Raw genomic sequence first — 24451 nt, forward strand, 5'->3', positions numbered from 1 at the left:
GCTCATAATATTTGGACTTACCATTTCCACTATTTCTCACATTGCCTGCAAGATTGCATGGCTCATAGTATTTACTGTATCATGTAGTAAGAAATAATCATACAAGAAAGTCAAAATAGTAACAGTTGACATACTCTGTTTGAGTCAATATACTTCATTTAACTTCAGATAACATTGGATTAATATTTAAAATTCAGCTTCAAATTCTTTGAATCTCTCCTTCATCAATAGGAAAATGATGGGAATTAACAGTATTTTGTAGTAACAAAATGAGGTTGACCTGCAAACAAGACACAGTAACATAACAGTTGACTATTGTGTTTGAGTCATAAATAATTCATTTGAATTCAGAATAACATTGGATTAAAGAGTTGACCAACTAGCACAAAGATTTCCACGGTTCCTACCTGATTCTTTGAATCTTTCTTTCTGAACACTATGAGAATAGTAGCTATCAGAAAGAATTTGAAATGGCAAAGAGAATGCAGCAGAGCATTGTCATCAACCGGTCAATCAATCGCTATGTTACGTTGTTCGGCCCCTTAGGCGACCGTAGACGGTCATGGAGGCGGCAGCTCTAAGATTGGCTCGAGCAGAACGGAGTGCGCGTAGCTGTTGCTCGCGGCTGCCTTGAAATGCCACCCTGAATTCTTCCCTTTGCAACCTCAAAGCCATGGCTGCGTCCTCCGACTGGCTCGGGCCAATCCTTCTTCTGAAGCTCCTGGCGTCTCTCTCCGTCACCTGGGAAGAAGCTTGAGCTGCACTTCTCCTGATGCTTCTGCTACTGATGTTTGCGTTGCTGTTGTTCTGTTCAGAACTGCTGCTCTGGGTTTTGGCACCAGGTGGAGTAGCGGCGACTGCGCTGCTGCTCTTCCGTGCTTCCACTTCTTCAGGGAATAGAAGCTGAATTGTGTTCCACAATACCGTGTTTATGGTGCAAGATCTCGCATTGCTGCAACAACGGCGACTTCCTCTCAGATGAAGATGGAGCATATTTTGCTGAAGCCGAAGAAGAAAGAGCAGTAGCAAAGATTACCTTATCAGTTGCCTACATTTTGGGCATTTCTTTCCGCATTTATTAGCGGCAGATTTCAAGCATTTGATGCAAAAGCTGCGAATAAGAATGTGATCTTTATCAGTAAGATGATGCAGCATTGGTTTTCATTTTGAGAAAAGGAAGCAAATGTAGTATTACTTAATTGGACAAATATGAAAGAACAAATAATATCAAGTTCATTAGCCAAATGCCCTTTCCATAACTTGTCAGTTCTTTGTCGAGGGAGAAGATATGGATGCCAAAAAAAAATTTAGAAATCAACTATCAAATAAATAATTTAAAGTAAAGATGTACATGGTTCAACAATTTTTACCCACGGTGAACAATTCAAATCCTTCACCACATGAGATTGTCAATTATAAGGAATAAGTGTTTCTTCTTTGTTAATCCAAATTCAAATCTAAGATCTCACATAAATCCTTAAAAACTTTCGCTTGATCTTTTTTAGAGATACTTGAAGAAAAAATCAAACCTTAATTCTAAAAGTTTTCTTTGCATGCTTAAGTATCCAAGTAATTTGATTCATATTAGGATTCTAAAACAATACTTATCAACCCTAACACTTAATTCGACAGTAACAAAAAATTTCTGACTATAACAAAGGACTAGCCAAACAAAATATTGAGTTCAAGGTTCAAATTTCCTTTCCATAACTTGTCAATTCCATGTGCTCAGGCACAATTTGGAAACTAATTAGCTAATCTTCAATTTTTGTGTAATTCTATAATCCTTGAAAACACTGTAAAAAACCAATATACACCTATGGTTACATTAAAAATGTACCAAGGAGAATTTTTTTGCTTGCACAAAGTAGACATCAATGCAATTGCATCTGATTCCACATGGACTCTCTTTACTCCTTCCCTCACAGCATTCATCAGCCCTCTTTGATGCATAAGAATTCATAATTCCATATACCTTAGGACTTTGCAGAAGGATGGTGAAAAAAAGAAATAGTAAAGTGAAGGCAAATTAGAAGCAGGATAATTAGTAGTTCTGTCTTTAAATTCACAATTAATTCTCAAGCTTAAGTAGATTATAGTGTCTTCTTTGGAGAAATCCTAAATTCCCTCCTTGCTCATTCTTATTCATGGACTAACAACAACTATTTACCAATCACAAGAACAAAGCAGGATGAATAAGCAGAGTGTAAAGCAATTCTAGGGTTTGATTTGTTTTCCTAATCTCATGCAACATATTCAAAGCAAAGAAGTTGACATGTTTAACCCAATTGCAAAACTGAGGGCTTTGGTTTTCTCTTCAAGATCTTAGCCATCACATCAAAGAACAAATCCATTTAACTCTGCATCACTATCACCAGTTGGGATATTACCTGTGCCCACAAGGAGTAGTGCTTGGCTCAAAGCAAATTTCCAGACAAATCTGCATCAAAAGAAGACACCTTGATGATTACAAAAGAGGATGTATTTACTCCTGGTATTAGTCAAGGAGTCAGATCAAGAAAAGCCTCTTACAGCGCAGGAGAGCTCTTCCCTCAACCGATCCATGCACGGCAACCCCTTGATCGGTGCCTTCTCAGACAAAGATCTTTCTTTGTCTCTCTGCTTTGCTCCGTCGACGGCCACCACCGCCTCGGTCTCCTTGTTCGTTGTCTCACCGCCACGATCTGTTCAAAGAACCATATTCTGTGGGAAAAAGAACACGCCAATCCACAGAAAGACGGCCGAGGAGAAGATTAAAAAAACACATACCAGCGGCTTGTTCTTCGTCGTCGTCGTCGTCGAGACGAAGCACCACGGGCGGAATCGAGACCGCAGGCTTCCTCCGCGGCGCCCGCTTTCTGCAAAGGGGAAAAGATCAAGAACTGGTAGACAAGAGAATACGGGCGGAGGAGGAAGAGGATGGGATTGAAGACCTGGTGGAGGTGGTCGATAAGGGGGTCCTGAGGCGCCTCCGCTTGTGCTGACGGGATTCCCTCACGGGCGTGTCCTCCACGACGACGGTCGCGAAGAGGAGGGCTTCCTCGTCCCACCCGGCCATGGCGGCAGCGGACCGAAACCCTGGGCTCAGAAGCATGCCGCAGCCGCTGTCGGTTCTCTTGGTGGGCGTTAGGGATTGTCGGGGCCTCTCGTCGAACACAGATAAAACGCGAAGAAGGGAGAGACGCCAACGGTCGAATTTTTTGAACGAGGCGGCGGCCAACAGACTTTGCATTTGACCTTCATTTTATAACACACACACACACACAATATATATATATATATATATATATATATATATATATATATATATATATATATATATGTATATATGTATGTATATATATATATGTATATATATATATATGTATATTTATATGTATATATATATATATATACATATATACATATATAACTATATATATATATATCCAATTAGAAATATATTATGTTAAATTGGTTATATCATAATTTGTAAATTTTTTATAATAAGTAAGTAATAAAGATAAGATTTGATCTTATAACATGTAGTTGACATCTTGAAAAATATTAATAGTAAGAGAAATATCACAAAAAATTAATAAAAATTTAAATGTTTGAGACTTAATTAAATATATGACCTTTTGATGACAAAAGATCAATGTATTCAATTCCAAATAATTAAAACTTACAATTTTATTATTATTGTTGATGACTATTCGTTATTGATTATTTATTTTATAGAACAAACTAAGAAACATAATAAATCCCAAACATATATTCTCAGTCTTCCATTTATTAATAAAAATTGAAGGACCTTTCTGTAAATTTAATCTTGGAGTTAGGTTCAGTTATGGATTGAGGTTCGAAACCCGAACCCGAACCCGGTTCTTCTTACGAAGGACGTCGACTCGGTGCGCGTACTCGTCTTCCTCGATCTCACGGGATATTTTGCCCTGGTTATGTCACCTGATCTGTTTACCTGATAAATCTGAGAGAGAGAGAGAGAGAGAGAGCATCTGGCTGAGGGCAACGCGACGCGGGATCCGGTGGCAGTTGGGAGGTATTGAATTAACTCTTGTCTCTCGATTTGCGCAGATCTGGATCAAGGCAGATTTTTGTAGATCTGTCTAGTTACGCGTGAGATCAATCGGCAGAATCTTGTTCCCTTTTTTTCTTGTGGGTGCTTTCCTTTGTTTGTGTTTGTTTGATGTTTGCTTCGTGTTAGATGTTCTTGATTTCTTGGATCATGGATGCTCTGAATATTTGATATTTGTTTGCCCCAAAATTTTATTTTTTGTTAGATTACTGACGATTTATATACTGTGATGCTCTTGTTATTTGTTTGCATAAAATCATTCATACCCTAGTTTTTCAAGATCCAGCCATTCCGGATCGGTCGTAGGAACGTTGGTGGTCCATCCAGTAATTCCTTGCTTGATCTCGTAGACCCATGCAGAATTCCGTGATAAATCGTAATTAGTGAATACATCATCCTGCCTTTGGGAAGATATTTTGTATCTTTGTAGGTGATCCCATCATCTCCCGAATCATGGACATCGTGGTCGCTGGTGACCTTTGGATGTTGATTTCGCACCATCAATTTTCTGGAGAACATTCTGATTTCAAGCTGTGCCCTCTGTTTTTCAGTCAATCAATGTGTCTAATTTGATTCATTTAATTTACAACTTAACTAAATGGTAGTAGATGTGCTATTCTTCATTTAATGATTGGCATGCTACATCATCAATAAATCTCTCTAAGAGTTTATCCATTTTGAATATCTACCATGTTTTGAATATCCATTTTGAATATCTACCATGTTTATCCATTTTGAATATCTAAATGGTAGTTGTTGTTGGCTGGTGTATCGTGGGTGGACTCCTCTTACATCTTTGTTGCCTGTTTATACTGGGATTTGGCCTATCAGGATTATTCTTTGTCTAAATGAGGCCTTTTGTTAGGTAAAATATCTCACTGCTGCTATTTAGTTTCCTGCATTAATTGGACTGGTTTATTTGCTGATAATTTGCTTTGTCTGGAGTTTTTTTTAATTATTTTGTTTTCCCCATGCATCATTAGCTTTGCTCCCTTTCATGTCTCCATCAAGGCTCATTCAATCACAGTCAATTTGAGGATATTGGCTTATTTCTACACGGAGGTTTGTAATTTGGAATGGGATTTAATTGTGCTCATTGGGTTGGACGAAAACAAATTAAAAATAAAAAATACTTTAAGAGTTTTAAAATCCCAGAATAAGTAGGAAATACTTCAAATTTGGACAACAGGAGAAAGGAAGTATGCAAAATAAGTATCTCCACTTTTTGTTTTTGCTCATTTTTAGGGACAATGACAGTGTGCCCGTCTTCTCATGTTCTCATTTCTTGATCAAGCTGCTGGTGACCATTTCTCCTTGGTGTCTGATTGGATGGCTTGTGTGAAGGTGTAGGTAGTTATAGGTGGATATGGGAGATGCACTCCTCATTTAGCTGAAAAACCCCATGCCGAGTGATACATGCTTATGGGTCTTCTAGCTGGATCTCCGCCATCCTAGTTGTTTTAAGCTGATATAACTTTTGGTCAGTTGAATTGGCCTATTTTAGCTTGGTTGATTATTGTTAGAGTCCAAATAATGATAAGCAGATTTGGGAACTATGTTTCCTTTTATCTGCTGCATCTTATATGCTTAATATGTTTACTCTCTACTCATCTCCTATTGCATGCCTAGGTACTCACTACTCATGTTTATTTATTATGCAAGTCTTAATGATTAGAGGTGCAGTAAGATGTGTGCTAAAAGACATTTTTATTTTTGATAAACTTTGGATGGCCAAATTTGCCAGATGAATACTAGATAAAAACATTATTGTTGACATTAAAAGTTGGTTGCAACATGAAATAAAATTGTTAGTGACATGGTGCTGAAATTGAAAGTATTACTGTAGATTTCATCTTACATCTCAGCCAAATGGTTCTGCTATACGTTTGGTGCATTTGAAGCATTTTCTTAAATATTTTGTTCATATATTGTATGTATGCTGAAAGAGAATGGGCATCAAAGTTGCAGCTGCAAATGGACACAATGAGCATCATTCAGTAATTAAATTAAGAATCAATGTGTTGATCTTGTAATTTGCTTTAGTCTTTATTGTGAGATGATTTAGTTAACTTGTATTTCTTCTCGCTTAAATTATTGGTCTGCAGAGGTGAACTATGTCCTGGTTTATATGGTCATATGTCAGTTTCTCTTATAAGGGATATATGTGGCATTTGCCAATGTTTCCATATTTCATTCAGCATATTTCTTATCTCTATCCTTGATTCTTGATTATGTAGTTGATAAAGCAATAGGGTTGGCTCCACTAGCTTGTATTTGTTCATTTTGTAATTCTGTCATTATTTGTTTTTGTCAGGCTGCAAGAGAATGGCTGGAGGATTTAGAGTGCTTCATCTTGTTAGACCATTTTTGGCTTTCTTGCCTGAGGTTCAAAGTGCTGATCGAAAAATTCCATTCAGGGAAAAGGTCATCTATACAGTTATTGCTCTCTTTATTTTTCTGGTTTGCAGTCAGCTTCCACTTTATGGCATACATTCAACCACTGGAGCCGATCCTTTTTACTGGATGCGAGTAATTCTTGCATCTAATCGTGGAACTGTCATGGAACTTGGAATAACTCCAATTGTGACTTCTGGATTGGTGATGCAACTCTTGGTTGGTTCCAAGATTATCGAAGTCGACAACAGCGTACGGGAGGATCGAGCTCTTTTGTAAGTGCTGCTTCTGAAAATATTTGACGTCATCATTGGAAACTTTTGTCTCTGAGGTTTGAATGGTCGAGTGGTAACATTTTCAGAAATTCTTCTACCTTTAGATACACACTAGAGAGTCTTGGTTCTGGTGTTGCCATATCATTGCAGGACAAGTTTGGTTAGATGATTGAACATGTAGTTCATTATATTGTTAGTATCATTATAAGAGGATGCTATTGAACATGGTAACTGTATTAAAATGACAAGTCCTAAATTTACTATTGGATTTAGTGAACATGTGAGGCAGCTGACCATAACCACTAGCTGTTTTCGTCAAGTTATTGTCATTTTTCAGATATCTTTATCTGCCTAATCACTTAATAAAAATTCTCTTTATCTGCCTAGAGTGAACTAGTGGTTGTAGGAACTGTATTGCATTGAACCATCGATTGAATATTAGAATGGGAGGTTGGGCTGATTGGCCAATTCAACGGTTGGTTGGGTTCCCTCGACCTGCTTTGAACTCCACTAAAATCAAATGGCCAAGTTGAATATGAGTTCACACCACCTGTTACATGACTAATGGAATTGGATTGCAATTAAATATTAGGATGAATTGCTTATGATATCAGTGTATTTCAGATAGGTTTTCTAGTTAGCAAGCTTGTCTTGGAAACCAGGTTGATTCTTTGCAACTTGAGAGACCAAATTTTGAGTCTAAGGCTATCTACATTGGTCCTTCCTGGACCTCTTTGTCCTCCCTGGACCTCGCATTGGTGGAAGTCTTGTACATTGGATTTGTCCTTTAAGCATGTTTTGGAAAGACCATTTGAAGTTAAATATTGCCACTTCATACATAGCTTTGGTTGATGATAACACCATCTCTTGTAGTAGGTTTCTTAGTTGCTACTTGTTCTATGGTGGTTAAAAACATGATATGTATTAGGAAAAAAATCATAGGCACTGGTAATATATAAGGTGTTTTGAGCTTCAAACCAATTATTGGCGTAAAAGAATCAAATTATTTTGTTTATTGTCCTTCTTTATGTTGTGTCTTTTGTCCTTCTGGAGGTGTTTGTTGCAACCATTAAGTGTGAAGAGCAATTGATGACTTGGAAGCAAATTGTCTGTGCCAAATCTTGGTTTTAAGGGCAAGCTTATGTTCTCATTATAACAACAAAGTCAAATGGGGGTTCAGTCTTCTAAAAATTGTCATTTTCTTTTCCAGAAATGGTGCACAAAAGTTACTCGGTATTCTAATTGCTATTGGAGAGGCTGTTGCATATGTTCTATCTGGGATGTATGGCAGTGTCAGCCAACTTGGTACTGGGAATGCTATTCTCATTATACTTCAGCTTTTCTTTGCTGGTATCATTGTCATCTGTTTGGATGAACTTCTTCAGAAAGGTTATGGTCTGGGTTCTGGTATTTCTTTGTTCATTGCTACCAATATCTGGTACGTTTGAAAACATTTTGCATTTTTGTGTCCATTTTACTTGGAATAAATTCTAATTGTGCACCTTCTGCAGCGAAAATATCATTTGGAAGGCATTTAGCCCAACAACCATTAACACTGGGCGTGGTGCTGAATTTGAAGGTGCTGTTATTGCCTTATTCCATCTCCTGATAACTCGAACAGATAAAGTCCGTGCTCTTCGTGAGGCTTTCTACCGTCAGAATCTTCCAAATGTGACCAACTTGCTTGCTACAGTTCTGGTCTTTCTTATAGTTATCTACTTCCAAGGTTTTCGTGTTGTATTGCCTGTGAGATCAAAGAATGCTCGTGGGCAGCAAGGTTCCTACCCTATCAAGTTGTTCTACACCTCTAATATGCCCATAATTTTACAGTCAGCTCTTGTCTCTAACCTGTACTTTATTTCCCAGGTATACCTTTACGAAGATATTGTTATAGAACCATATGAACTTCATTTTATTACTGAGGCTAAACTTTCTCCATATCCGCTATAGTTGTTGTACAGGAGATACAGTGGAAATTTCTTTGTGAATCTGCTGGGTAAATGGAAAGAGTCTGAGTATTCTGGTCAATCCATCCCTGTAGGTGGTATAGCTTACTATATTACAGCACCATCAAGGTGATTGTCTCTCTCACTCCTTCCCACCCCACTCTCTCTCCCATCCTCCTTCCCTCCCTTCCTTATCAGACACAAATCCTCTTCCTTTTCTAATTTTCATTTACTTGTATTTCTTATGATCTTTGTTTTGGATCATATTATGCAGCTTGGCAGATATGGCAGCAAATCCATTCCATGCACTTTTCTATATAATCTTTATGCTTTCAGCCTGTGCACTTTTTTCCAAAACTTGGATAGAAGTCTCTGGATCATCCGCAAGAGATGTGGCCAAGCAACTTAAGGTATACGTTAGATGATATCTCGATGTATTCAGTTTTCAGCTTGGCATCCAGTGGAAATAATGGTGGAACTTTCAAGATAGCACCTTGATTGCCTTATTTGACCATATAGGTTTAAAAATATCTTCTTGTTAAAAGTTATTCTTTTGAAAATATATTTTATTTGTAATTGATTATATATTTTTTAATCTTTTACTTGAACCACATTACACCTGCATGCCACATATGTACCAGCTGCGTATGGTGATTGCTTTTTAATTTCACTCTTTCTGATAGCCGAAAGATAGTTTACGATACTTGCATAATTAAGGCACAATTTTTTGTTCTGTGAAAGGTAAGTTATAATTATTAGGCCTATAGAACATCAATGATGCTTATCCTTATTTGTGAGATGAGAACTTTAATTGCCCACAAAAGCTTTTGATTTGGATGCTAGCATCATGTTGTGGCAAAGAAACCATGTAAATGAGAATTCGAAAATTGAAGCTGCCTAGACTTAAATATTATTAATTGCTATACTATACTTCTGGGTACTAACATTGGTTTCTGAATTTGGTGTTGCACAGGAACAACAAATGGTTATGCCGGGTCATCGGGAGTCAAATTTACAGAAGGAATTGAACAGGTACATTCCAACTGCGGCAGCCTTTGGTGGCATGTGCATTGGTGCATTGACGGTTCTAGCGGATTTCATGGGTGCAATTGGTTCCGGAACCGGGATACTGCTTGCTGTGACCATCATATATCAATACTTCGAGACATTTGAGAAGGAGAGGGCCAGCGAGCTTGGCTTCTTTGGTCTATGATCCTAAAGCTTCTTCATCATTAAGCTTTTTGGTGGCTCTTAGAACGTTTTATCACAGTTTTGGTCAAAACTGAAAGGGATGTTTGTGTCTTAGTCGAGAGTTGGTGCTCCTTAAGCGTAAGCTGCTAGCAAATCTTACCTTTGTTCAAGGTGGACACATCCGGTTTGTTCTGGTATGTCAGACCTCCGCAACGGTCGGGTCAACCCTTAAAACCTTAATGATGTCAATGACCCTTTTCCACTTTCTATTGTCATGTGTTAACTCATCTGCCTAATTGCAAAAGCGTGGCCTATGTCCTGATGAAAGATCTTTTCTGTTCGTTTTCACTCATCAGCAACTTAGTCTCCTTTCTGACTACAGCAGCTTATTTCATACATGTATGATGCTTGTCACGATAAATTTGATGTCTTAGAACAAATAAGAAATAAAATCATCATATATCGATTTACATGCAAAATCTTTTGTTTTTGTTGTCTGACATCAAAGTTAATGCTTTTTTTTTTTTTTTTGTCTCTTTGCGATTTCAATTAGCTGTCTTGTGGAACTAATGCCGAGGATCTCATTTTGTGACCATGTCAAATGTCTCTTTTCTCTTTATTTTCTCCCTTTTTTTGTCAGTATTTGTAGATAATGACTTGACTTGTTCCATTAGTCATCAAGATCATAGCAGCCATGCTTGGAAAGAGGGTGTCCACCTCTCGAGGTTTGGAGTCATGCAGACCAGCAGCTGCAAATATCTTCGTACATTCTAAATGGCCAAAAATATCTGCATGCCTTGCTCGACCTTCTCATTGACTGCTGTGCATCGGTAGAAATGTCACACCAAATGCAGTTCTTGCTTACATTGTCACCACCCATGGGGATTAGTTGTTGACTTTGGCTTCAACGACTCTGCGGAAGCTTCCTAGACTTTGACTTGTCTCCGGTAACTTTCTCTTTCCCAGAAACTTACGTGGTCTTTAAGCTCTACACATCCAGAAGTGCTGCAAGTGATGCCAAACAATACACATGTCGTTCTCCCGGTGGGCTTACGCCGTGGTTTGACTGGCTTCGTTCCCGCCGCAGCGCTATAAATGATGGATGATAGGGTAGTGTTCGTCTCGTAAACTCGTTGTAGCTCGAGATGGCAGCAACAAGAACATTTCTCGCCGCCGCTTCCTTCGTCCTCCTCATGGCCCTCATGAGCACGGCAACCATGGCCGCGGACGGCCCTGCGCCGCCACCGACTACCAGCGGCGGGGGTGAGAACTTCTCGGTCCGTGAGATTCGTTCGATTGCTTTGGCCTTCTTCGTGTCATTGGCCACTGTGTTCTCCCTCGCCTACTAGGAAGAAGACGACAGCGGGCTTCGCTGTTGGCTTCTGTCCATTCTTCCTTCGTGTCGGTTCGTTCTTCCTCCGTGTCTGTTTGCCTTGGTATTATTCTCTGGTAGGGAGGAGACGACAGCTTCACTGTTGTCTTCTGTTGATTCATCTCTGGTGGGTACTTAGTATTGTCAGGTGCTTCGATTAGCTCATTGTGATTCGTCTATTTGTACTGGTCATGAGGATTGTATCTCCGGTTTTATTATTTTTATGTGTTCTCCTTTTATAAATTTGTTCCGTGGTTCTCCTGACTTATACATATAAATATATATACATACATATATATATATATATATATATATATATATATATATATATATATATATATATATATATATATGTGTGTGTGTGTGTGTGTGTGTGTGTGTGTGTGTGTGTGTGTATGTATATATGTATACATATACATATATACATATATATTTCAAAAAGTATTCTTAATTTAAAAAATATCTAAAATTTATTATAGTATTTTGGCCACCATAATACTGTAAAATCTCTATAAATGATCTAAATAGATTTCTAATCTCAATCAAACCAATTCTATAAACCTAAAAATATGATTTAAACCTATCAAATATAGGAGTGAATTATCTCATGAGATTTAACTGTGATAGCAAGTATTTCATCGAAGCAATCCCAACATGACAAAGAAATAAAGAAACATAGGAAGAGTTGGTCTATCAATCCACAGTTAATCCTAATGGGTTCTCAATCCTAAATGTAAATGAATGTGATGCTAATAATACAACAGAAGCATAATAAGTTGAAGATTCTAAGCGAACGACTCGTTTCACTGATCATGGAGATTCTCCCAAGATCCACACTTCTCATCAGGTTGTTGCACTCCACCTATTGGATGATAGGATTTGCCTTTCACCTTTATCGTTCATCTCTTTGATTGATACAGAATTAACCATGCAATCAATCATGCATAATATAAAAGAGAGAGAGAGAGAGAGAGAGATGCAATCTTTTTCTCTTGTGCATGCAATCATGCATAATATATTAACCATCTTCTTCCTCTTCTTCTTGCCCCTTTCTTTACGAGCAGCAGCTGCTTCAGTGAACCGCCCCCTTATGATTCCTGCGCGAATGCCTGACAATGATTGCATGCCGATGCCGTCATCGCTTGTTTGGTTTCACTCCTCAATCATTCTGAAGCATCCGCCGCCGCCATGCCAGTTCATGGAGCAGCGCAAGGTATACAGCAATCGCCGCACACAAGCTTCTTTCACCTTCTTAGTTCTTGCTTCCATCTCTAATGGTGGACTCGGTAATATGCCTTATGTAACTTCGAGACTGTAGGTGTGACTGTCAAGCACAGAGCTCAAGTGTCCATCGTGTTCTTGGCTGTGGACCTCTATAGCATACATGGGAGCTCACAATCTATCCTCATGTGAGTGGGACATGAAATCATAGCCTGCTGAACCCACCACTGTCTTTGTTCTCTCGGTGCCCGACACCCCATTGTGAATGAAATATGCCATCACTGTCACTCGACTGTGAGTTCCATTCGAGTGCTACAGAAGCGCACATTAGCACGCAGGAAAGCATGTGCAGATAATGGTTTCTGAGATTGTTTTTTGTCTCAAGTTTCTTGTACCACATTTGAGTGAGTCCATCACATGATTGGGACAGCGCTACTGGATTTGGTGGAGGTCATTAGTGTAGGATGAAGGGAAAAGTAGCTTGAGATGCAGTGATTTGATGACTCCAAGGATCAAACTCTTACTTCCCACCTTCCACATGAATCACATCATGAAGCTTGGATGTCTTTTCTTCACCTGTTTTGTTGGTAAGTTGCAATCTGAAAGGACCACAGCATATGCTTGTTGATGATTGTTATAGAACAAAGAACAGTTGGGCCTCGGAATGCAGGACAGAGAAGGTAGGGTCACCATACAGCATGCTCACATGGCAATGCACATGAAGGTTGTTCTCTTTGATGAGGCTAAAGCAGCCACATACAGAGAACCGCAAATGAGATAGATATTGAGGCAGCTGGAAATCAATTCATTCTTTGCCTTCATTTGCCATTATTCCCTACTATTTTTTTGGTGCAAATCACAAGAGTCTCTTGGCCTTCCTTCTCTGTCAGTCACATAACATGCTGATCATGTGTTCTTGCCATTTCTTTTTTGTTTGCTTGATGATAGTGTGATTTATTTCTTCTTTTTCTTGAGCAAAACAACTCAGATAAAAATATATGAAGCATCCAGTAAAAGATAAATAATTTCCAACATCCAACATCTTCTAAATTAGGGATTGAACACAATGCCCAACAAGCCATTCTACCTGGCTTGTGCCAGAACCTGCATGTAGGACCAAACATTTCAATCAAGATGGTGAGAGTGACTTGTCCCAATAGCTTGCAGATAAGGTTCATTCATTGGTGTTAAAGAATTGTAAGATCAACAGAGCCAAAGGGCAGTTTTCTGACTGAGGACAATATGGGGGCAGCTCAACTCAGTCCTATATAAATGGCACCATGAAGACTTGTTTTCAATGCTTGGAGAGAGACCTGTTTCCTGAAGGGGGGGAGGTGGGGATAAAAATGGTGTCCAAGGTAGAAGAAACCAGATTCAGAACGCAGGAATCCTTGAAGAGGAACAAGCAGGACAATGAGGTGAAGGGGAAGGACCCAAAGCAAGAGGTGGTGAGGCTGCAAAAGGTGTGCAAGTTCAAGAGGAGCAGCTTCAGTGAGGAAGAAGATGCTACTTCCTCTGCCATTCTCCTCTTAGCTTGTATTGCATGTGCTCCTCTTCCTCTATAGCTCTGCCTTCCTTTACCTTCGGACTTGGCTTCTACCATGTAATTCTGCTCTCTGTGTAGCTTTTCTCCCTCCTTGTGCAACTTCAACTTACTAATAGATCTGTCACTTCATGTAGAAGCTTCAGATCACCGGTGTTCATTGTCCTCTTGGGAACATGTACACAGTGGTGCTCTGATACCTGCAGCTCTTAGGAACATTGTTCCTCCTGGGACCATGAACACAGTGACAACCTACACCAAAAGATGGTCATATGACAGTGTCTAAGGAAATCTCAATGTGAAATGTCTGTGTTGTCTCTTTATGCATGAAGTCTTCAAATATGTTTGAGCTGTCTGTAAAATCCAAGCACAAACAGGTACCACTTCCATCTCACTTTCAACACAGAATTAGATTCTCTCTCTACACCTCTTCCATCTCACTTTTTTACCTACTCACTGCATATGGATGGAGATTACACTTCAGGTACCAAAATCCAAGTTCATCAATGGAGATTACACTTGATCACTTGGAGTTTCAAAGTATAAATAAATTATACTATGATCTCTTTCTAGCTCAAAGCCAGTTCGCCAGGCTTTCCAAATTTATGTAGCATCACAGATCTTGGAAGATCATGTGAGGATGGAATTCTAAAGTTTGAAGTCATACAGTAGTATAATGCATGAGAAAATGGATGCACAGCACCAAGTGATTCAAAAATTAAACCAGTCATTAAGGAATTTATTCATGAAATGAGATTAGATTGTTCATGACTAAAACATGAAATGCTCACTTACGGTATCAACGTAAATAAGTTCCTCCAATATCAAAAATCTCATGGGATAAGAAGGAAATTATGTATCAGAAATTGGGATAGTAGCCACTACTCATCCGAAATAGGATCTGAAAAGAAATTGTTCAGAGATGGCATGATCTGGGGGGATTTGTTGCGCACAAACTTTCGGAGGCCATGCTCTGCATATTTCTCTCCCTCTTGAAAGTTATCAAGCACACCTGCAGCTCTGTTTTCCTTTGTGACCCTGTCAAAAGATTCAAATTAGAGTTAGTGCAATCTCTGAAGGATTTGTTTCACCTGGATAAGTAGATGTGGTGGTGACTTGCAGGTCAAGTTACTGACACAAAAAAAATATGGGAAGCAATAAAAGATTACACAACCGTAAGATCAAAGGAATAGCACAAAGCTAGCCTAACTTTCTTCACTGATATTGAAGAAAGTATCTTCGAAGAGAAATCTCATCAATTAAAAGTGAAGTAGGAAAACAGATGTATGTACTAAATAGAAATTTGATGTCACCATTTGCTTCGATAGGACATTACAAGGAGTAATATGGAGAACAAATAAACACATAACAGGGTCTGTTAAATAACTTATTTTTACTTCAAGCGATTAGTGCAAGTAATGTTATATGTTCAACTGTTGACTTTCATATACACTTTATCAGCTATATTCTACTCCAACATTACATGCAAACAGATCAAGAATTGGTGTTTGACTAAAGACAAGATTCTAATCCAGATGGCGATTGAGAAGTTCAAATCATTTGCCAATTTTGAATATTAATTAGAACTCTTTTGCATCTCATAAAAACCCTGCATGATCTTTCTCGACTACAAATTAATTAGCTGAAAGTAACAGGTAATATGGTGATTCCTCTTGTCAGCAAAAAAAAAAAATTCAAGCTGGCCATAAAATCTTTTTTTATTATTCATTGAAGACTTACGGCAGCACCAAACAAAAATAATGAGTTTGCATCAATATTGAGTAGGGTCCCAAATTTCTTTTTGTGCTTAAATATATCTAGCACAAGTAAGTTTCTTTCTCCACATTTTACAGATGCGTCAGGTTCTAGTAAGAACCAAATTATCGGTACAATTAACATAAAAGTACCATAATTAAATTCTTCATGTCAAACTCTCAATTCACATAATTTGCTTCTATTGTTGAATACCATGCAAAGAAGCAAATTAAATATTTTGGAGCAACATATTGACAAAGGAAGACTTGCATACCTCACTTCAGGGTTGATGCAGATGTTCCGGATCAGCTGCATGCCACAGATGCCAACAGCTGTGCCGACAGCCGCAAAGAGAGGAAAAACCTGCACACATTGTTAAAGAATCGATCTATGAATATGAATGATAATGTATGAATACAAAGCAATTTGTAGCATTTAAACCCATATAGACTTTAACTCAAAGGTCGTATATAAACCCTTTTAATGATACCAATTTTCGGAATTATTATTATCAACAGTTAATAGTCTTCAAATACCAAAAGAAACATAATATATTAACAAGAAGAACAAAGTCATATAACAATAACAAAGCCGTAAGTCCTAATTATTTGGGGATCTTTTATCGTCGTTGAAATATTTTTGTCCCAACTATTCAAATCACATCCAAACTATAAATAAATCGTCAGTGTGAATTCCTTCAACCACAATGAAAAAGAGATCTGTGGATGGTAATGTTACTTTAACAGGAAACCTATTGCACAATCGCAACTATGGCATAAAAGATTCAAAGATTAACAACGAACACAGATTTAAAAACATGAAAAGTAGAAAAGAAGAATAGAAGTTAGAGATTACGATGAAATCTAACATTAGTGAAGTATTGAAAGAGGATACAGAAATGAAGATTCGACAAAGAAATCTAACTTTATCAGGACCATCTCATACGAGAAGTATGGAAAGAGGAGGATAGAGCAGCATTACCTCAGGCCTCACCCATCTGGAGGAAACCATCGGAGAGCTGCCGGAAAGGAGAGAGGTCGGCGAAGGGCAGAGGAAAGGCAAAGAAGCTTTCTCTCCAATATTTCGGAGGGTGGGACAGAGGAAGAGACGGGCAAGAAACGATTGCCCGTAAAGTCCTCTCTTTCTCTATATATAGTAGCGGTCAACCGACATTGACACGTGGTCAAGAAAAGCGGCGTGTAATCTCGCGATTAGATTTTGGTCAACTCTAGCAGACGTGATCAATCTTGCGATCTCCCGAATCTTGTGGATTCCAAGTTTCTAGGAGCGGCGGGAAAAAACGCGGCTTTGGACTTGATAATGCATGTTAGGTGGCTGTGCCGATCTAGTGATTCATCCAAGATAATTTTTTATCTCAAATTTCGGAAAAATAATAATAATAAAGTCATAGGCTTTCAGATGATTAGATCAACATTTCAAGAAACAGAAGAAAAAGAATCCCAATCATACCAGAATTCTTGAAAGAGAAGAAGTCCTTTTCTTGATCTTTCTTTCCTTTCCTACTCAAACACGGAAATCGAATCGAATGGCATCTTTTAGAACATTGCCAAGTCTTTGTGGAATTTGTTAATGTCACCTATCAAAGCAGAGATTTTTAAGAATATTTGTTGGTTTTCTAACGATCTGGAAAAGAAGAAGAACAACAACAACAAAAATTTACTTAGAAGTCAAAGCATCTGCAATGATGAATTAAAACGTAGTTTAGGTGCGTTTAAGAATGCATTCATCGATCACCAGAGGGTAGAAAAAGAAAAGAATGTCCACCAATATTACATTTTTTATCAAACAGGTCTATACGGATACAATGCACAGTAGAACGGTCATACACAATGATCGAACTTGTATACATCACAGCAAGAATGGAATTTTATCCATGTCTTGTGGAAATACCACGCACACATCAATCATTATACTAACTGTGGGTTAAATACCCATATATGATTAGCCAATGATGCTTCTCTCCATTCCTATAATGATCAGAAAGCACAGCTTGATGATGTCAGTTGTCGTCGATCAATTTGTTTATGATTTCTGATTGCCATGCACCACCAGCAAATCTGTTGATTAATTGAGCCGCGATAGCTACCACAGACCCCAGGGCAGCACCAGCGATGACCTAAGAAAATGCAAGAGAGATTAGGAGACAGGATGCTGAACATAATAACCCAAGGTATCTTTCATGCACAAGCATGGTTGAGAGTTTAGCTAGGATTACTATATCTAATGGTTAAACTACTACCAGGACTTTGCCGTTAAGCTGGCCCAATTATCCCAACTCCGAGGAAAGAAATCAGTCTAACCATCCAATTTTTGGTTTAAATTGAGGTGCTAATGATGAAGTTCGTTGTCCTGACACTATCGATATGAAGAATCTATAGGTACTTATACAAACAGTAGGGCATTAATGATCCTTTGTTAAGAATAGGAAACAATTCATCCCCACATATGTTTAAAGTAGAACACCATATGAACTAGTTTTCATGATCGTAGGTGGGAATTATGGTGGCCAGAAAATTCTCAGATACGAAATGGCGGCTTACATGTTTTTTTTTTTTTGGATTTATAGAGATGTGTACATATGCATATGCAAGAGAACAAGATGTACCAGGTTGCATCATGGTAGTTACCACTACCCTTTACAAGATTACAGCATCGTATCAAACCTGAATAGGAGTATGGCCAAGAAGTTCATGTAGTGGTCTAGTAACAGACAGAGGATGCTCTTCTGGAAGTTCATACATAATTTGATTTAACACCTGGCATATCAGAAGAAATAAATGCTATTAATGAAATGAAGTGTTTGAATTATAAAACAACCTATCATACCATAGAACCCATCAGCCTATTTCAGGTATCGTCTCATAAATGCATCACTTATAAGATAGCAAGTTAGGAATGGGTGATGGTCTAAAAGGAAGCTGGTTGTAATAAAAGTTTCACAAAACATAGCTCAATAAGATACAAGGACCATCGTTGAGTTCTCAAGTTTCAGGAACAATACATCAAGTCTGATAACTAATCAGTCATTCCTCTTGTGACATGATTGAATAAAGATCAGTAAAACCAAAATTACCTAGTTAGTGGGCTGAATCCAAAAAAAGTCAGCAGTCAATTGACATAAGTAGCTTGACCCAAGCATAGAAAACTAATGTGCACACCTGCCTCAGTCCATGCAGAAAATTCTTTTCATGGGATTTGACATGTATGGCACTTTTTTATCAACACAATTAATGAATGTAGCTTGGAAGACTATGACTACGGACACTCTTCTGGAAGTTCATACTGGCTTGATGGTAAGATGAATATTTGACTAGATATGAACATTTATGTATCAGATAATGACTATGAGACCATGAACTTTCAATTACTAATTTTTGTCGTGGATTTAAGTAGTACCCATTGATACACATGCTACTAAGTAGCAACTTGCGATGACTGTCAAAGTAATTACCAGCTAGGTTATCCAGCACCTTCAAACACATGCTACTTAGATGTATGTTCAAAGATTTAACATCTTTAAAAAAATATTTTCTTCATCCATTTATTCAATCATCTACTTAAGAATTCAACTTAAAAGTATCCAGCCTGCTGCTTCTCTATTAGGAAGCCAGAACCATCATTCATGTTCTCAAGCTTGATTAGGATATGCACAGTATCTGAAATTGCCACATAAAACATCACAACGACTTGTACATTTATATTTACAGAAAATCAACAAACAATCACCTATATATTCACTATTATGTTTATATGAAACAGTATCTTGGCTAATGTGATATACTTTAAACTTAAATGGCAACTGGCCCAGCTTGGCGCCTGATACAAAGATCTCTTTCTTGTTCTGTATAGGAGTGTACTATGTGTTCACAAATTCACACATAAGTTGATGTCACATAACCCAGCATGCAAAGAATTACACCGTTGAGACTATATTGTCTCTAACACTTGTGTAGCAGCAAGAAATTACTGAATACATGAAATTTTTTTAAAGTTATGATATTACAATATACCTCTGCCTGCTTTCCAGCATGCAGTCGAACACCAAAAGCATCACACATCACCTGCAAAATAGTGGAACACCCAAAATCTCATAACCAAGTAAAATCAAGCTGCAGGACAAGCAAAAAACACTGCTTTTAATCAATTATAACGTATGTCACCTAGCCGTTTAATTGAATCCCTGGACTTGACAAATAAGTCTCTGAATAAAAAAACTTCACCAAAGTTCATGATAATTTTATCAACTAAATCAAACAAATCCTAGGGGTACAATTTATGAGATGGTGAAGAGGAAGGTAGCTGACTACTTCTGTTATCAAAGCATAATAAGAGTTATGGTGAACAATACATCAAAGTATAATTTTTATTTTCCATTATCTTTAGTTGGTTTAAATTCCAATATCGATATCTTGTTATTCACTACCTCTTGTTTAGGCTTGCACAACCAATATCTAAGCCCCTAAAATGCCATATTTTAATGCCTGCAAGCAACAGAATGATGTTTCCCGAAGACACCCAACATGGTTCCAGAATCAACTAAAGATGGTGTCACATAAAATTGCATAGTGATAAAAGATCAACAAAATTGTATGGATTTAAGATATAGAAGAAATACATGGCCCTATACACATTGTCAACTCGCATATGGATACAACAACAAAGAAGCTTAACATATTCTAAATATATATGAGCTTTGTAGAAATTTTAATTCATTTTTACAATGAATCTAACAGAGAAGCAACATAACACTTTTCATAATGAAAACTGTAAGAAACATAAGTCGGCCTTACCACAAATGCTAATATCGCCGCTGTAGCAAAAGCAGAACTGTCCAACCCATCTTGAATTCCAATAGCTAGTGCTAGTGCAGTGACTGTGGCTGAATGGGATGATGGCATCCCACCAGATCCAATAAGCTGCTTGGCATCCCAGTGTCTTTCCTTGTACCTGTAAATCTACCAAAAACTATTAACTCTTTGGACAAAAAGGCTTCACTATCTCATGATCTAATTTTACAAGTTCATACAAATTGACAACAAAAATCTCATATGCGGATAAAATATAAACCAATATCAATGATGGCACATTAGCAACTCAAAGTGGTCATATAAATATACCTGAATGACCCTATTGTTTTAGAATACATATGCAACAAAATCTTAGGTGCATGAAAAGGAAAAAAAAATTATATTTAAGCATTAGCATGGAAAGAGTACATTTTGTACACAAAAGAAAGTATTGAATTTTTTGGGCAGCTAAATTTAAAATCTAAAATTATATAGTGTGTTCGCGATAAATAGTTTGAAAATGTGATACCTTACTCTAGGGAATCACAATTGCAACCTTATAAGGAAAATTCTTTGGTGAATTATCCATCTCTAATAATGATTAAAAATAGCAAGTTTGATATGGCTGCGCATATTAACACTCGCTACACTTCACATTAGCGGGACCCTCATGCATCGAATCATTCAGGATCAAGGAAAGACTATTAGATACAATAATAATCATCGTCAGAGTGCTCCTGGAGATCCTTTTCTTTTCAAGATCCAGGATTTCTTGAACAAGGGTGCAGGATTTCCAGATCAAGGAAACAAAATCCGGAAAAGCACTTCTTTTTCCCCTACTACAACACCAGAGTATGAGACCCCCAAATCCCAAACCAAGAACGGTCAAGATCCAAGATTTCTTGAACGGAACATGCAGGATTTCCAGATCAAGGAAACAAGAACGCTCACAAAAGCGAAAAAAAACTCCAAATAACTCGAAGGAAGTATCAATTCTCGATGGATGAACAGAGATCTCAACCCCAGAGTGAACAAGGCAGCTGGAGATGTAGGCTTACCAGGTGGTGAAGAACTTGATTGATTGGGCGATGGCGAAGGCCAGGACGGCCGAGATCAGCGGGTAACTGTGGAAGACGGAGGAGTGCGCGATCGAGGACGAGGGCGACGGCGAAGAAGAGCTCCCCAATTCGCCCATCTCTCTCATGGCTGAGGCATGGCAGGGCGAGAGAGAGAGGGGGGGGGGAGGGGGGGGGGGGGGAAGAAGCACGCCTCCAGGACTATGCCGCCATCGAAATGGTTTCGTTCAAGTCTGGACATGGAGAGGTACGAACCACAGTCTCATTCATACACCTAGACATACCTTCTCTATGATTGGATTTAAAAAATCGGGCCCCACTTGATCCGAATCGAGTGCCACCTCTGAGCGAACGAAAAGAGAGGTAGACGGTGCGGGTTCGTCAGAAATATGTGGAAGAAGTATTTTATTGTTCTTCTTTAATCATTATTGGGATCTTATGGTTGTCACCTCTGTTCATCTTTGCATGCCAATTAGAGCCCATGTGGGTTGTCTCACGAGTGCTGTTTGGATATAATGATTTGATTTGATTTTGTTTTGTTTATTTGCCAATATGTGATTCTAAAAGCATTCAATAGTTCATATATTTGATTCAAAAAATTAATGATGCAGTAATAGGACTAATTAATTCAATGAAAGTGTGTAAAAATACTTCCATTTCTCTTAGGAAAAATAAAAAAAATATTAGGCAAGTAAAAGTTTTGGATGATTCCAGTATTTGCTCTTTGGTGTTCTATGCATACCTTTAAGCCTTTCATTGATTGATTCCAGTTGTATTTGTTTGGGTTTCAAAGGGGTTTCACTGTGTAGTGCAGCAACAACATGATCTTGACCCAATTTTGTTTTGGGTCTCTCTTTCTTTGAATCAATCATCCACTTTTGCTGTCCTCCTACATGTGAAGATGCTTCATTCCTCTGTGAGGTTGATGGAGAAAGCTATGCCCACCTGTGGAGAAGTCAGTGGAGTTCATAGTGGCCATGGATTGGAGGTGTTAAGACCTTTACATATGCAATATAATTACTGCCTTAGCAGAACATAATAGTTTCTATATGGTGGCTGCAGATGGAACTTAACAATTCACTTCATGCAATATCTGTCTTAGAGGAATCCTTCACATCTTTATCTTGCTTGCTGTTCCTTTTACAGGGAAGGAAAAGCTCAGAATTCTGCCATGGTGACAAAGCAGAGCAATGCTGAAGTATTTAGGACCTTCATTCACTGTCAACAAGCTAATTTTGATCAATCAGATCAGATACATAAATATAATTTTCAGTTACATCAATTTTGCCTAACTAGAAAATTTTATAGTTTTTGCTAAACATCAATACCATTATAAACGATAAGGGTAAAACTATCCATCCCGTAGAAACGGGGCATGAATCTATTGAATTGTCACGTGAAACTATTTTTAAATAAAGAATAATTTAAAAAATATCCTCTAATCGTAAACGGTTAGGGACCCTCGACTATAAATATATGATTACTCAATAATTATCTTTAAAAAAAAAATTCTCACTCTCTTTATTCTTCATACTGGGAAATTAAATAGCTTATGTATCCGAAGTATCAAGTCCGAGTCTTACTACGATGATCTTGTATTGTAGAAAAGAAGGCTTACAAGACTAAAACCGACTAACTATCCTCCTATTATCATCCCTTGATGTAAATTATTGATGCATTCTGTTGTTTCACTGAGATGGAACAAGTATCAGGTTTTCCTTAGATCATGTCTAAGCAGAAGAATTCAAATGAGCTGATCTTATGGAACAACTCAAATCAGTGGCTGATGACACCCAAACAGGTTGCAGACTCTTCATACTGTTTTGTGATGAATGTAGCACTTCATATGTGACCCCCCACATTTGATGTCACCACAGTCCACCAACAAATAGTCAATTCATTCCCTTGACCTTTCGCAAAGGCCACCTATCAGTGTCTCATCTCATGTCAACCAGCAATCTTTGCTGACAAGAACATCCCCTGTCTGAGTTTTACAGTTACCAGTCAACCATGTAAGTTTCCTGATCTCAAGATTTGCCACCATCTTCCTTGTAGCTTCAATCTTGGTACATGAACTAGCTCATCCTGGTTTATGATAATCTTGTCAGGATCTGCAAGAGGACCCGATCCATTCATGCCTGGATGTTTTTGGCACTCTTATCAATCCACCAATTGATCATTCATGTAGGACCACAGTCCTTCCCATCTTGTTTCAGACATTAAAATGTAAGCAGACAGTCCCACCATGATTCTTCATGGTGCAGAAACCCTATTTCTTTTGAGCATGGTCCTTCGATTGGAGCTAGGTGTAGGCTCTCCTTATTCAAGTTCTATCCAATGGATCACATGAAAACAAAGTGAATTCTTGTCTGAATGGTGCATGTCAGAGTGTCTGCATGTTGTGCTAGAGGAAGTCTTCTTCCTTGTCTCCTGCCAGCTCAATACCCTCACAAAATGGGCAGCAGATGTGGTGAAGCTACTGCATGTGATGGAGTTGTTTGCATCAGCTGCTGAGATGGCTGTCAAGCTAAAGAACATTTCTTCCTTTCTACAGGCCATGTGAGTTTGGCCATTTGCAGTTTTCTTAGTAGCTTTTGAGTAGTGTTCCTAAGTATCTTTATTTTTCATTTGCTGGTGGAAAAAGACAGTTATATTTTACTGCGGACACTGTTCATGCAGCAGAAAGTCTGTCAATAGAAAAGTTATGAAGAGTGCTTTTAATATTATTTATTCCATTGCAATTTTTCATGCTTTATTTGATCAAAACACACATCATGAGACTGAGATAGGTATAA

The 24451-nt window shown here is 38.1% G+C and overlaps 4 protein-coding genes and 1 long non-coding RNA gene across 6 annotated transcripts; 2 read left to right on the forward strand and 3 right to left on the reverse strand.

Annotated features, from left to right (window-relative positions):
- Positions 1-303: 303 nt before the first annotated feature.
- On the reverse strand, positions 304-3174 carry LOC103987155 (uncharacterized). The gene is made up of 6 exons (XM_009405367.3): positions 2934-3174; positions 2770-2858; positions 2533-2684; positions 2391-2440; positions 1037-1111; positions 304-952 (listed from the first exon to the last, which is right to left on the reverse strand). The coding sequence occupies exons 1-6, from the start codon at positions 3092-3094 to the stop codon at positions 526-528; spliced, it is 954 nt and encodes a 317-aa protein (XP_009403642.2). The 5' UTR covers positions 3095-3174; the 3' UTR covers positions 304-525.
- A 731-nt stretch (positions 3175-3905) lies between these two features.
- On the forward strand, positions 3906-10229 carry LOC135585907 (uncharacterized). Its single transcript, XM_065111867.1, has 7 exons — positions 3906-4039; positions 6390-6744; positions 7955-8182; positions 8256-8610; positions 8695-8819; positions 8965-9100; positions 9664-10229. Exons 2-7 carry the CDS (start codon positions 6401-6403, stop codon positions 9901-9903), a joined length of 1428 nt encoding a protein of 475 aa, XP_064967939.1. The 5' UTR covers positions 3906-4039; positions 6390-6400; the 3' UTR covers positions 9904-10229.
- A 3521-nt stretch (positions 10230-13750) lies between these two features.
- On the forward strand, positions 13751-14359 carry LOC135614466 (uncharacterized). Its single transcript, XR_010487549.1, has 2 exons — positions 13751-14077; positions 14155-14359. It is a non-coding gene; the product is annotated as an uncharacterized LOC135614466 (long non-coding RNA).
- Positions 14360-14727: 368 nt separating this feature from the next.
- On the reverse strand, positions 14728-16894 carry LOC103987158 (uncharacterized). Its single transcript, XM_009405372.3, has 3 exons — positions 16754-16894; positions 16047-16135; positions 14728-15055 (listed from the first exon to the last, which is right to left on the reverse strand). Exons 1-3 carry the CDS (start codon positions 16781-16783, stop codon positions 14899-14901), a joined length of 276 nt encoding a protein of 91 aa, XP_009403647.2. The 5' UTR covers positions 16784-16894; the 3' UTR covers positions 14728-14898.
- Positions 16895-17550: 656 nt separating this feature from the next.
- On the reverse strand, positions 17551-21824 carry LOC135614468 (uncharacterized). 2 transcript variants are annotated; one of them, XR_010487550.1, is made up of 5 exons: positions 21639-21824; positions 20584-20740; positions 19804-19854; positions 18399-18549; positions 17551-17909 (listed from the first exon to the last, which is right to left on the reverse strand). XR_010487550.1 is itself a non-coding variant. In XM_065111869.1 (5 exons), exons 1-5 carry the CDS (start codon positions 21782-21784, stop codon positions 17793-17795), a joined length of 564 nt encoding a protein of 187 aa, XP_064967941.1. In that variant the 5' UTR covers positions 21785-21824; the 3' UTR covers positions 17551-17792. The 2 variants fall into 2 exon arrangements, 1 of the variants encoding a protein (XP_064967941.1); XM_065111869.1 differs by having other exon boundaries at positions 18457-18549.
- Positions 21825-24451: the final 2627 nt, after the last annotated feature.

Source organism: Musa acuminata, chromosome BXJ2-6, assembly GCF_036884655.1.
Source record: "Musa acuminata AAA Group cultivar baxijiao chromosome BXJ2-6, Cavendish_Baxijiao_AAA, whole genome shotgun sequence".
Lineage (NCBI taxonomy): Eukaryota > Viridiplantae > Streptophyta > Magnoliopsida > Zingiberales > Musaceae > Musa > Musa acuminata.

What these genes read in the sequence shown, in the direction of transcription:
- LOC103987155 (XM_009405367.3), bottom strand. Translation starts at nt 3,094, where the DNA reads ATGCTTCTGAGCCCAGGGTTTCGGTCCGCTGCCGCCATGGCCGGGTGG. An exon ending in TTATCGACCACCTCCACCAG is followed by an intron (nt 2,859 to 2,933) that starts GTCTTCAATCCC and finishes TCCCCTTTGCAG; the next exon opens with AAAGCGGGCGCCGCGGAGGA. An exon ending in ACTACTCCTTGTGGGCACAG is followed by an intron (nt 1,112 to 2,390) that starts GTAATATCCCAA and finishes TCTTATTCGCAG; the next exon opens with CTTTTGCATCAAATGCTTGA.
- LOC135585907 (XM_065111867.1), top strand. Translation starts at nt 6,401, where the DNA reads ATGGCTGGAGGATTTAGAGTGCTTCATCTTGTTAGACCATTTTTGGCT. An exon ending in CGGGAGGATCGAGCTCTTTT is followed by an intron (nt 6,745 to 7,954) that starts GTAAGTGCTGCT and finishes TTTCTTTTCCAG; the next exon opens with AAATGGTGCACAAAAGTTAC. An exon ending in ACCTGTACTTTATTTCCCAG is followed by an intron (nt 8,611 to 8,694) that starts GTATACCTTTAC and finishes TATCCGCTATAG; the next exon opens with TTGTTGTACAGGAGATACAG.
- LOC103987158 (XM_009405372.3), bottom strand. Translation starts at nt 16,783, where the DNA reads ATGGTTTCCTCCAGATGGGTGAGGCCTGAG. An exon ending in CCAGATGGGTGAGGCCTGAG is followed by an intron (nt 16,136 to 16,753) that starts GTAATGCTGCTC and finishes CAATGTGTGCAG; the next exon opens with GTTTTTCCTCTCTTTGCGGC. An exon ending in TGCATCAACCCTGAAGTGAG is followed by an intron (nt 15,056 to 16,046) that starts GTATGCAAGTCT and finishes ATCTTTTGACAG; the next exon opens with GGTCACAAAGGAAAACAGAG.
- LOC135614468 (XM_065111869.1), bottom strand. Translation starts at nt 21,784, where the DNA reads ATGAGAGAGATGGGCGAATTGGGGAGCTCTTCTTCGCCGTCGCCCTCG. An exon ending in CGGCGATATTAGCATTTGTG is followed by an intron (nt 19,855 to 20,583) that starts GTAAGGCCGACT and finishes ACTATTTTGCAG; the next exon opens with GTGATGTGTGATGCTTTTGG. An exon ending in ATGCTGGAAAGCAGGCAGAG is followed by an intron (nt 18,550 to 19,803) that starts GTATATTGTAAT and finishes CTGATATGCCAG; the next exon opens with GTGTTAAATCAAATTATGTA.